The 13410-nt window shown below is 44.7% G+C and overlaps 1 protein-coding gene across 1 annotated transcript in view; it reads right to left on the minus strand.

The window, feature by feature from the left end:
* Nucleotides 1-9389: 9389 nt before the first annotated feature.
* CLEC3B (C-type lectin domain family 3 member B) overlaps nt 9390-13410 on the minus strand; it is an 8369-nt gene continuing 4348 nt past the window's right edge. The window contains exons 2-3 of the mRNA XM_008633876.2: nt 12622-12720; nt 9390-11302 (exon numbers count right to left, since the gene is read on the minus strand). Coding sequence (XP_008632098.1) covers nt 10902-11302; nt 12622-12720 — 500 coding nt within the window. The 3' untranslated portion in view covers nt 9390-10901. The remainder of the gene's footprint in view (nt 11303-12621; nt 12721-13410) is intronic.

Raw genomic sequence — 13410 nt, forward strand, 5'->3', positions numbered from 1 at the left:
ATTTGTAAGGTTTGGACAATCCTTAGCTATCAAAATACTCAGTAATTTCTTTATTTTTAAGCATGTTTGCGAATACTCTAGTTAAATTTCCAGACAGATCCAAAGCCAAGTTACTATTTTGTTGCATTACAGCATAATCTGTAGAGCACCAGTAGGAATTGAGAACGTAATTTTTATTCTTGACACCAGATGAACAGTGAGACTTGAACCCCTCGACCCTAGGGAGTGAAAAAAATCATGTTACTCTGAAGAAACTACCCTGGGATACCTGTGAGTGTGACAGCAAATACATTTATTTAAGTCTGTGAATGTTTTGGGGGGAGCAAGGAGAGAGCAAAATACCGAATATCACTCATCCATGTGCACATCTTCACCAGCCAGCATCTAACAGCAAACTGTGATATACACAAAGGTGGGAGCAAGTCTGCCTCCCCAAAAACTTTGAAGCTGGAAACAAAAAAAAAAAAAGTGGAGGATATATTTCTTTAGTATAAATGGCTTTCTACATCCAGCTTAGTGATCTTCTTTGAAACTGAGGAATTGTGGCGTGGAGAACTGATCCAGCCTGGAGGAAGGAGCAGTCCTTTTATAAGGACTTTGAAATAACATGCCAGAAGTTTCTTCGATGTAAATGAAGCATGGCAAATTGTTTCAATTAGCAACACTTAACACATAATAAGTGTTTTTTGAGGTTTGGGCTGCATCCATTTCTTGTCTTAAAGAATTGCTACACTCCTGCACGCAAACCAGGCTTTATGCTTCTGGGCAAGATGAATCTTCAAAGATCCAAGGGACTGCTTTGTTCCTTACTTCATTTGTGAGTGCATTTTGTATACAGACATGTGCATTTATCCTGGTACAACTGCTGCAGTTGCTCACAGCTCTAGAATGAGTGCCATGATGCATCCTGTCAAAGATACTCCAACAGAGCAGTGCTCTCAGCACACAGCACGTTTTTTAGACATGAGGCTAGAAAAAATGACCTCGCTTTCTGTGAAGTGCTTTATCAAAAGAAAATGAGGGAAAATGTTTTGGCAGTATCCTGTCATGTTTGCAACAGAACTGGTTTTTTTTTTTTTCTAGCTGGAGATCATTCGATTTGAGAAAGTATTATTTAGAACTGACTAAATGTTTCATGTAAAGTATGTGCTCCCCTTTATTTATTAATTTTTAATAATTTTAAAAATTAAATTATTTTTCATTTGAAATTGCATGTATTTAATATTTAGTTTCCTTTAATATTTAATTTATTTAATTGATTTTATTTATTTTAAATTTTATTGTTATTTTAGTTGTTGTTTGCTATTGTTGGTTGCCGTTTATTTTGGAGGCTGCATCCTTCGGTGGGCTGGTTTGGGTAAATATGGAGAGAGGTGAGGGGGCACTTCCCTTTCACCTCCTTAAATTAAATGGGGACAGGCTTGGGTGTTCCTCAGGAACCCTGGGCATGGTTTTGCCCGAAGGGGATATAACCTTTGCCAGCTGCCATGATGGGAAAAATATCCCATATTGGTCTTTGCCTTAAGGGCTAAAATGTGGCAGACAGAGCCCATATGGACACTTCCCTCCATACATGAGATTAATGGTGGAAAAGCAGCTACTAATTACATGTGTAAATCTGGTTTTCTGCACAGAAGAACCTGTCCTTAAATGAGATTCACCGCTTGGTCTCAGGAGTGAGCCGCAGACTCCTGAACCAAATTGTTTTAGCATCTGCTTCAAATTTATCATCAGAAATGCTTTTTATTTAAAAGGTGCTGTGTGGTTTTTTAAAATAAAGGAGATGCAAACTAGTGGTGTGTTCTTCCTCTCAAAATGCTACTTTTATTTAATTGCTGGCTTCTGGAAAAAGTAACCCAGGAACAAATGCACAGAGGTCTTGTTTTGTAATACAGGGTTAACTACAAAGGGGAAAAAAACCCTACTGCTCTACAGTTTAAGCTGCTAAGTAGAGTTTTGCTCATACTAAATTCTGCATATGCATTCTGGGGCATGACAGCCTGAAGCTTTCAACTTTGAAGACCTGGACATCCACTGGCAGCTTCTCCTGAGGCAGAAACTATCAGTGTTAGGCTACTTGGAAAAATGTCCCTGCTCCTGATTTCCTCAGAAATGAGGGCTTTAAAGGAAAATGCTGTGATAAATATTTTTGTACAAGAATTATCATTTTAGTAAGATGCAAGCTCAACAGCTTGAATCTTTATAGATTCCACACTTGCATAGTAAATTAAAACTGTTCTACTTTCTGCCAAATCAAACCTGTTTAGATACTTGTTAATTCCTTTTACAGCTGAATGCTTTACCCATTCGAAAGCTTATAAACGGTTAATAGGTTTTCCCTTAGTTTCCTTAAGTTAATGAGAGTTTATTTAACAAGAGGCAAACCCTAAAAAGTAACCAAAGGCCTAATAAAATATTCTGGTATGATTGTTTGGTGAACATTTTATAGGTTAATCTTTCAGACCAATTAAAAAAAAAGGCAGCACACAGTTAGATCTTCCTCTCTAATTTCTCTTCTTTGGGCTATTGAAGAACAAATTTCTAAGTATCTTAAACCAGCCTGGCAAGGCATATGGGTTCAAGCATATGTCTAGTATCCCAAAAGATGGTATTTTTCCTTGCTAGTCAAACATCTTAGGAAAATGGGCAATTGAATATATACTTATGTATTCTGACATTTTATATATTTGGCTGGTCAGCTCTGCAGGTCAAACTCTCTCATGTTCTCCTTGGGTTTTTATGGTCACCCATCTAGGTTAAAGGACAAGATACAGCTTCAGCTGAAAGGAGTTTATGAATTTCTGTAAGAGCGCTTCCCAATACAGCTTGTGGGCGATGTTTAAGGAATCTGTGCCCAGTTTATGTCTGGGAAAGTAGCGCTTCTGGACCTAAGACAGCTCAGGCTCCAGAGGCTGAACCATGCATCAATGAAGGTGCTCAAAACACCACTGAAAAATGGAGTTTGTCATTACCCTCCTTTCTTTTCCTACTGTCTTTGTCTGCCTTTCTCACCACATTTGCAACCAGCGAAGTTCAAGATAGAGTTCTCCAGAAACTGATTTTTTTGGTGAATGTTCTCTCAGTGTTAGGTTATAAACCTCTGTCTACAATATATCTCTTGCTCTAGCTTCACCTGAACCTGCCTGGAATGCAGCAAAGCTGCTGGGTCAAGTTTGCTACAGCAAGGTCCCCAGGTTTCGCCACAGAGCAGCCACAAAGCTGCTTCAGCACTGAATGAAGTGGCAGTACTTGAAGTAATTGACGTCTCAAGTAGCTGGAGAGGTACTTGGGAAAGCATTAATATATGTTGGAAAAACTCAAATTAGTCTGGAAAGTACTGCTTCTCTTGACATGAATGACCTCTTGTATAAGTAACACCTAATTATACACCAAATTAGGTGGAAGGGTGCAGAACAATAACCCAGGTCCATGGATGGTGCAATGAATCATATCTCCACCAGTAACCTTTTTCCAAGGTGCTTTTTAAACTTTTTTCCAATCTGTACTTGCTTCACTAACACTGACTGTAGTAAAAGCATCTCCACCAATTCGCACTGTGCTTTAGGTGGTGCAGTGGTCACGACTTGGTGGCTTTCTGGCACTGAGGAGCAAAACAAAGGAGAGACATTTCCCTTCCTGCCACCTTGAAGCAGAAAATGATGATGAGAATAATGCATCCATTCACTCTTGAAGGCTCAGATATTGATTTTAATTTTAATCATTAAGCTGAAATTTAGGGCTTATTCTGAGGGTGGAGATTTTTCCTGTGTGTTTCCTTTTGGGGTGATTCCACCTCATTCTGATATATCTTAATTTCCTGATTTTAAGGTCCAGAGCTTTGCAGCCGTCTCTCTTACTTTTTACCCAAACTGAATGCAACTTCAAGTCCCTGTCTCTGGAGCTATCAACTTTAATCCCCAAGGAGTGTGAGTTCAGGGCACTGGGAAAGGGCAAGGAGAGCAGGAAAGGTGTCGATGGCCCTGCAGGGAAGGTAAGAGGATGGTGACCACATGGCAATGTCACTACTGTGAGCTCTGCCTCACCTGATGCAGCCAGCTCCTGAGACTCAAGACCAAGATTTTCTAGGGACCTCCAGGGTCATCCCAGCTCCCTCATAAGCACATTAATCAAAGGCTGAGTTTTTGCTTTGCTCTCTGCAGTTTGGCCTTCAGGGCTGTCTGCTCTCCTTTTTTAATGGACATTGATCACCTGATCAAAGTCATGAGGTAGTTTTATATCTGGCTGTGAACACTACCTACGTCTGTAGTTTCAGCAGGCTTAAAAATAGGCTACTCATATGGCCTGGCAAACAATTCCTATGAATGTTTAAAAGAAGGCAAAGTTCTCAGTAATGATGATTTCTGGCTGCTTTCAAGCTTTCCATATTTTATCTGTAAGGTGTTTTTTTCCCTAGTACTGTGCTTTCAGGATTGTTTACCTTTCTCCAGCCATACACTTCAACTACTTGCTGTGTTTGCATTATTTTTTGGTGCACACATTTTAATTTAGGAACAAACCACACTAATTGTTGTTCTTCTTTTTTGAAAGCAAGTTTTGTTTCCAGGCTGTGTATAAAACTTGTCGGTCACTCTGTAGGTAAACAGCACCCCACCCACGCAGCTCCTTCCAAGTTCTCACAGTTCAATGGAACCAATTGTTTAACCCTGTTTATAATCAGTGCGATTTCTTGAATGTTTCCTAAAATTTGACTGGTTTAAGGTCTCTTGGGGGTTTGGCTTTCTGCTCTGATGTATTATAGAACAAAGTCTGGGAGCCTACCTCAATAAATGTGTGTTGCAGCACCTCTGTGCTGGTGCTGGGGCAGGTGTGACCTGTACCATTGCCCATCTCCTGGGGTTTGGATCCCCATGTCAGCATGGCTTGACACTCAGGGGCTTTGGATCAAAGCCTTCCCAGTGGCAGAGCAATGTCCACATTGCACATGAATCTGGATGGAATTCAAGCTGCCCTTGGACTGTAATCTGCTCTAACAGTAAAGCAAATCTGTCACTGCGGTTGAGCTGATTCATATCTTCCATCTATGCACTCCTCAATTGTGTGTTTGGATTGAATATAGAATATTTTAAAAATTATTTCATTTGCTTTTTGGTGATTTGGTGGAGTTAGTTTCCGGTTTCCTTTTGGTTGAATAACTAAATGAAGTTTCAGCTCTTGTCTTCTGATCATAGTTGGCAGAGCAGCAAGACCTAGTTAGGATCTAGAGCTCTGGCAGCACTACAGTGTGGAAATCACATCCCACAAGGGATTATTTTATTGGCTTTCTTGCTAACCTTTTTCTGTAGGAAGGCTTTTACATGACAGCTCATCCAACAGGTGTCTGAGGTCATCTGTCTGCTCCTGAAGTGCGCGTTTTTCTCCTGTGACTGTAGAAGAGAAGTAGGTTATGTAGGTAGGATCCCTTGCTCAGTGGCTGTGTTTGCACAGAAGTTGACGGGACCTCTGAAGATCCCCAGATTACACCTCCTGCTCAGAGCAAGGTCCCATTGGCCAGGGCCATGTCCAGTCAGGTTTTGAGTACCTCCAAGGGTAGAGGCTCCACAGCCTCTCTCAGCAATCTGTGGTAGTCAGGGTCTGACTACCCTTGCAGAGAAAAGGGTGCTCTTCTCTTTAAGCAGAATTTCTTGTATTTCAATTTGTACCCATGCCTCTGTCTTCACTATCCTCCCCCATCAAGCATTTAAGCTAAGATCCCCTGAGCTTTCTCTTCTCCAGGCTGGGCAGTCTCAGCTCTCGCTCTCTCTCACACAACAGCTCCCCAAATCCCTTCTACTTCACTAGGTCCTTGTCCCTCCTGTACTGGGGAGTCCAAACTAGACCTGGCACTCCAGATGTGGTCTCACTGCTCCTGAGAAACACAGAAGCATTAAGCTATTGAATGTCAGAGACCTCACTTTTGGGATCCTTGTTAATGGGCGTGATAGAAGTTACTGACACTGCAGTGGGAAACCAAGCTGTCTGTGGGGCATTTCTGCAAAGCAGCAGGGGTTGTAGGTTTTATTTCCCCTCCTGCATTTTCTTTTACAAGCTGCAGTGCTTCCCAAACTGTTTTCTAAACACAGCTTCTTGAGGCACATTCTCCATTGCCAGGTTGGCAAGCGTCTTGGGTGTTGTGTTCTCTGTCCCAGGCTCAGAGCCAGCTTTCTAACACGGCTGAGGCGAGAGCAGCCATGTTCTGAGATCAGCAGCTGGCTTCACCTCTTGGCAGCACACCATCTTGGGTTTTTCTTTCCTTCCTGGAGGGATGCTGCAGGCACTGGGGTGCCTTGTGGCTGCTGCCAGCACGGATGACCCCAGGCCCCAGCACAGCAGGATAGGGAGGTCACAGGGAGATGATGCACACACTGACCTGTCTGCACAGCACAGGACAGAGTGGAGAGGCTGCCAGTTGAGAGGCTAAAATGGTTGTGATTTGTTTTCAGCTGTATTTGGAACAGTCTCCAACTGTTACCTTTGGACTCCCTCTGGGTGCTTCTATATATAAAAGCAATAAACCTTTTTTGTTGTTTTGGTTTGGGTTTGTTTTGGTTTGTACACAGTAGCCTGATATCCTCTCTATCTTCTATCCCCAGGGAGTTTATTTTCATGCTCTCCATTAGTTTAGTGACACCCCAAGCTGGTTTATATTTATGCTCCCAGGGGTGTTTTGGCCTAGCCTTATTTGCTGAGTCTCACAGATCTGTACTTCTTCCCTGTCTATGGTGGTTTCTGAGATGGACAAAAGTAACTTTAATTTAGCTTTTTATTTTATTTGTAAAAGAAGAGACTGACAGTGGGGGTCAGTGCTTACACAGGAGCAGGAGCAAACAGTAAAGCCTATAGGAATCACAAGACTCAGTGGTTCATGGGCAGAGGAGGTCCTTCCCTTTGGAGGTTCATTCTACCAATGGTCTCATTCCACAGCCACAGAGGTGGGAAGTGTGTTCCCTCCGTGTCAGGCAGGAGCAGAGGTGTTGGGGGAAATGGAAAGCCAGAGTTGTTGTTGGTGTTCCTTGCAAAGGATGACAGGGAGAGGGTACACCTGATGTAGAGAGAACCTCTGGTCTGAGTAACACCCAGGCTGAGTGGAGACGCACAAGGAGCAGACATGTGGGGTTGGGTTTCTTGTTAGGATTACTACCAAGTCCCACAAAAGTGTTCAAAGCTTGAAACAAGCTTTTGGCTCACAACTCCCAAATTCTTACCTACCTTTGCCTGCCCAGCCCTTTCACTGACTGAAGCCAAAAGCAACCTGGCTGCTGAGGTGTGTGACTACTGTGCTGTTCTGGCCCTCCTGCAGAGGGAGAGTTTGGAAAGGTATTACCTGTTTTATGGTTTTAGCCATTTCACTCTGACCCATTTGGTCCTTTCTTGGACCTTCAGGCAAAGACCTAGACCAGGTCCTGAACTTTCAGACCAGGGTGAATTGTGCTGGGGGCAATCAGTGGGGTGGGTTAGTGCAGCTCTGTTGAAGTCAGCTGTGGATGGCATAGTGCTGGGGGAACTCCTGTAGGCTCACCCAGTAACTTTTATTCTTTTGTTTATATATATATATGTACATTTCATGTTTCATCTTTCCTCTGCTCTGTCACAGAGCCACAAGCAGCTGAGCGTTGCCATCAGTGGCACAAGGTCTTATACAACATCTATTTTTAACAACATGAGGTTCATTAGGGATTGCAGGCATCACAATACATTGGTTCAGACATGATCACCTCCACATTTCCTTTTCCTGGGGGAAAGAGCTGAGGTTTCGTTCCATTAGTCTGCATGCCTTTGGCTGAGACCACACTTTGTGGACAGCATATGTTCCACTCTGGCTTGAGTGCCAAAGGATTTAATGGAAGATCAAAAAAGTGATTCCTGTCCTGGCCCCCAGCAGATAGACCATGTGTGCTCGGGACAGTTTCCCTATGGAGGCAGCCAGAATCCCCTGTTCAATTCCTCCATCCTGGCATTCCCTGTGACCACAAAACACATGGTGGGACACAAAAAACAACATTGCTGTGGTAAGCAAGGCTGAGGAATCTTCTAGAAATTCCTTCTCTTTAGCTTTTCAAAGAAGATTTCTAGTTCATAATGTACAGTACGAAGAAGATTGTAAGAACAATATCAAACTTATAAATGTAGCACTGAAACGACAAGGTCAGTTCTGTCATCCTGGATCCAACAAGTACAGCAGGGGCAAAGCCATCCTTCCCAGTGCTCCTCCCAGCTTCAGAAGAGCAAAACATCTATGAGGAATGGTGCTGGCAGGAGCTTAGCTTTGTGAAAATAGAGAGCAAGAGAGATATGAGCAAGACATCTGCTGAGAGCGACTTGTTATTCTTTAGATTTGACAGATTGACTCCTTCATGTCCTCTCTGGGAATATCCTTTGGCATCCATCTCCATGGCTGTTTTTCAGATTCACACTCCACGCAAAGATGGTCCAGCTCCAGCACCCACAACTTCCCTGAAGCTCAGCATTGCCAGGGTCCATGGCTTTCACTCTGTTCCTTTTTTGTTTCTGGGCCCCCATAAAAGCCCTCTGTTTTATTTCTCTGACCACACATTTGTGTTTTAAGACCTTGTGGTTTATGACCAGTCAGGATTAAAGCCAGCAACACTTCCAGCATTGCTGCTTTGCCTTCATGTGTATCTCAAAATATGGAGGGAACATCTGCCAAAGGAACTAGAGGATTTGTACTGAGACAAGCTGGCTTGTAGGGTGTAACCATGACCCACAGCAAAGAGAAAATGTCAGGAGCAGGGTTCAAAGTAAAACTCACTGGAGGGCTGTGCAAAAGAGACCTAATTTCACATGTGGTCCTGCAGATGCTGAAACTTCACAGACTGGTGTGAGGCACCATGTTCTACATGGATGGTCTTGTCTCCTACATGGGACACTGGAGAGGAGGAAGAGAAGGAGGAAGAGGAGGAGGAAGTCATCACCACCTCAGTGGGTGAAGGAGAGGGACTCTTGGTGCTGCTGCAGCTCTGCTCATTGCAGAGGAGGTGGGAGGCAGCTTGGGAAGGACTGGCTCCATACTGGGATCTGAGATGCCACCTCTCCCGGCACCACTACTGCTGCCAAACAGGGCTGAGGGAAGGACCTCCCTTCTGGGTTAGCCTGTATTTCAGAATGAAATTTCCCAGCAGCAAGGGAAGGGAGGAGGGAAATCTTATTTTCCTATAAAAGGATTCCTTGCCTGTATTCTGTGTATGGCATGTGACTGGGATGATAATGGGGCAGGAGGGGGAGAAGCCTATAAAGTGTATTACAGGGTGGGAGGCTCTCACTTTCCGCTTTTCCCCTCTGTCTTATCTCCAGCCTTCAGACAGATCCCTGGAGCTGCTCTGAAGAGAAAGAAAAGAAGGAGAAAGCACTCCAATCACACTGACACAACTCCATTCCTTCAGCAAGCTATATAGATATTTTTATTTTATAGTCATTTGAACAGTGGAGAGTTTGGCAATAATGACAACCTCAGAAGCGTGCACTCTGCATTTGTGTGCGTGTGTGTGTTTCCAGCTTGGCTCAGACTTGATATCTTGGAAGACCTAACACCATGCTGCTTTTATACAAAGCAGCAAAAGTGGAATCCTGTCCCATGGGCAGGATCCTGTCTTGACACCTCCAACCTGGAAGTGCAGGGTGTATGACCCAAACTGGAAGGGTTATTACCAAGCACTGGACAGCAAAGGACCACTGATACCTTTTAGCCAACAGCCAGCAAAGCTTTGTTAAGCTGCCAGGGTGACCTGCACTTCTTTCCCACCATTGCTGTTTATTTGTTTTTTTTTTTTACTTTAAACCTTTTCTCAGTAAAAAATCACTGAGGTCAGATCTTCAGATGGGCATGAATATATTGGCACAAACAGTGCTTAGCAGATTTATGTTTGCCAAGGACCGTACCTGGACCAGCAAAGACTGGACTAGTTCATCTGGGTTCCCATCATATAAACAGGCCCGGTCATTCCTAAGCTGCTGGAGTGAGTTATCCTGGGGCTTGTTTTCAATACATAGTTGTTTTTATATAGCAACATATTCCCTAACAGTACTACATTAATGTTATTTATGTAATACATACATCTTCTATTTCCAATAATATAGTTGACTAACTATGCTCCAAGTCATCACTGTTTCCCCCTTAATACTGTAGCACAAAAAAAGCTTCTGATGGGATTTTTTTCAAATATCTGGCAATGGGTCTTGCTCTTCCACTGAAGTCAGTGAAACTGGCTTCTGGCTGGTGAGAAAAGGACCAAACATGCCTGTAACTTGCCAAGTTATTCATGAACATAACACGACTAGTTGGACAACCTCTTGAGCAGCTGGTACCATGCCAAATAAGCCCAATGGTATCTCTCAATGCAAAGCAGGAGTAGCTCCCTCTGCCCATTGAGACAGGACCTTGATCCTTACAAGGCTGAATCGGGACACTGTGAGGAACAAGGAGCTCCCACAGATTGCTGCCAGGGCTTATGGGGAAGCAAAACAAGAGAAGAAAGCAGAAACTGGCTATGCTGGTGTCCCAAGAAAGCTCAGCAAAATGGGAAAGGACACTGCAGAGTGACAGCCCTGGGCCACCGAGGCAGCTGGATGCCAGGCTGGACTGCTGCACTGTGCCAAAACAACTGAGCTGTCCTAATAAATTCCTGTGTAAAAAAATATATCTATAAATCGTGCCTTAGGAAGAGCAGTGCAGCTGCGCACAGGGCTGGGTGTGGCCGAAGGAAATGCTCTAGCACTCTATAACCCGACAGTGAGCCGCGGCAACTCTCTTTGCAAAGGGTGACTCTACTGGAACACGTGCATGTGGGTGTGTGATGTGCATGGACGTGTACACACAGCTACAGCTTCATAATCCTGCTGCCCAGAGGGTACATCCAGGCTGCGGCAGGCAGGGGGATCCCCCGCCGCTACACGATCATGAACTGGCAGATGTAGGGCAGCTGCTCTCGGCACTTCTTGTCGAACCACTTGCCGATGGCGGTCCCTGACAGAGCTGCACAGTTTTCCAGCTTGCCACCGTCGGGCTGGGTGGTGATTTCAGTCTCCCAGTTCTTGTAGCGGATGGGGCTGCCCGTCATGTCGACCCACTTGCCCTCCGCGGCCATGTCGTTGAGGCCCAGCCAGATCTCGGCCTCCGAGCCGATGCTCTTGCGCATGTAGTCGTAGAGGGCATCGTTCTCCTCCCCGTTCTGGGGCGTGCTGAGTGTGCCGCCCTGAGAGATGCAGTTTTCGCTGGCCTCGTGGTATGTCTTGGTCTCCAAAAATGCCAGGAAGCATTTTAGGTGAATTTTGGTGCCTTTCAGGCAAACTGAGACGTTACCACATGAACAGAATAAAAAGACAGAAAGAGAATTTGGTTTAAAAATGATGCCCAGGAAGAAGCAGCAGCAGCAAACCCAGTAGCCAGGCTGCAAACTTAATTTTTTAGGCTGCACAGTGACCCTTGGCAGCATGGGATTCCAAGGGCCCTTTTCCCTCCCATGCAGGGCAGTTCACAGTCATGGGACATGCCCTCCCCCTCTACAAACCATTGGGTAAAATGGATTTTCAGGGTGCCCCTGCCACCCTCTGGGCTCTGCTGTTGCTGGAGCAGAGGCACAGCATGGTCCTCCTGCTCCTTGCCCTGGCCTTGTTCTTTCCCAGTCAATGCTACTCTTTCTCTGATGAATTTGTTGGAAATAAGGTTTGTCATGGCCACCGCCAAGTGTTGGAGTGTTTTGGGAAAAGGCCTGCATGCCAATTAAATCATCTTAATTATGCAAGATGAAAAAAAAGTCTTTTTTAATAAGCTTTGATCAGAAGCGTTGTGCTTGCATAGCTTGAGGTCTTCAGAGGAAATTACTACTTGCCTCTGATTTTAGTGTTAAGGATATCAATTTATTTTGTTTTTCTTTAAGCTCTAAACCTTGAGAGTGTTGGGTACTGTAGCCAAACAATACCTAATCAGAGCCACACATTAATATCCAGACCAATTACTTCTCAATGAATGTGAGCTTGGAACTAAAGCCTTGATTTTGCTTGTGTTCCTTTTAACGAGAAAATTCTCCTTAATTTGCATTTTCATCTCATTTCTGCTTCATGTTTTGCAAATCCTACTCCTACTGATGTCAGTGGAGTTTGCACAGAATAACTATGGGGCATGTCTGGAAGATGGACACTTTGGGACTCTCCTCAGTGTATGTTTAATGAAGCAGGACTGACCTGCAGTGCAGTTCCCTGGGCAATACCATGGTATGTATCAGAGACCAGGTCGCTATTTCACTGGGGTTCACACAAAAGAGTAAACTGCATTTGGTTTAAGCACAGACTAATCCAAATCCCATCCCTCCGCCTCATAAAGGAAAATGAACATCTGGTTTAGCACCACAGGAATATCCATAGCTGTACCAATGGGAAGCACGTGAAGAGGGGGGCCCCACACAGCACAACTCCCATCATTAACTGCCTGAGGAGGAATTGCAGAGACCCACACTCTGCTTTGATCCCCCAGCCTCTCTCCCCATGATGGGCTTGTTGCTGTGGGGTGCTTGGGCATGTCTCATCAAGACGTGTGGAGCAATTGCAGCCACTTTATGAGTAGCTCCTCTCTCAAAGCAAAAGCCATGTGTTCTTCAGCAAGCCCTTTACCTGTCTGGAGTGCTTGCTTTTCCTTCAGTAGAGCAACCTCCTGAGAGATGTTGTCAATCATGGCCTTCAGGTCTTCAATCATTTTGAGGCTCACACCATCTGTTGCAAGGAATCAAAGAAAAAGCACAAATATTGGTTTCATCCCAGGGGAGGCAACCAAATCTGTTCCTATCATCAAAACGCCATGTTTCTTTGCCCTCAGAGAAGGTTAAACAAAAGGAATCCACAAAGACAGCACCTGTGTCCCCTTGCACATCCATCAGAGCGTTTGCTTGACAGCCTGGTTCTGCTATCAATAACGAACTTGTTTTCCCAGTTCAGGTTTTGGGGCTGTGCACTCCACGGGGCTTCCTGCTGCAGGGCTCACCCTTTGGGTTGCCACTGCAGTGCTGGGGAGGAGGTCACATGCATGAGCACTGCGAGGTGCAGGCTTGTCTCTGGCACCCCTGTGTAGAGCAGTCATCTGGGGTGGTGCTGCATTGGGGTCGAGCTCCCAAAATGCAGGAGCATACCATCTGATGCTGCCCTGCCTGAACAGAAGTCCTGTCACACATGAGTGTTTTGTGGGCAACTTGAAGCTAATGATGAAAAGGATTTCTTTTTTCCGATTCCTCAAAAACATGCTCTATCTGTCTTCACAGCACACCCTCCTGGCTTCCCTCAAACACCCTAACACATGATGTTCCTTGTATGCAGTCCTGGCTGTGCCCACCTCTTGTCCGCTGTCACTGGTGGATTGGTAGGAAAGCATTTTGCCCACCAGGCTGATGTTCAGCACGAAGGGGCTGG

Source organism: Corvus brachyrhynchos, unplaced genomic scaffold (genome assembly GCF_000691975.1).
Source record: "Corvus brachyrhynchos isolate BGI_N302 unplaced genomic scaffold, ASM69197v1 scaffold94, whole genome shotgun sequence".
Taxonomy (NCBI): Eukaryota; Metazoa; Chordata; class Aves; order Passeriformes; family Corvidae; genus Corvus; species Corvus brachyrhynchos.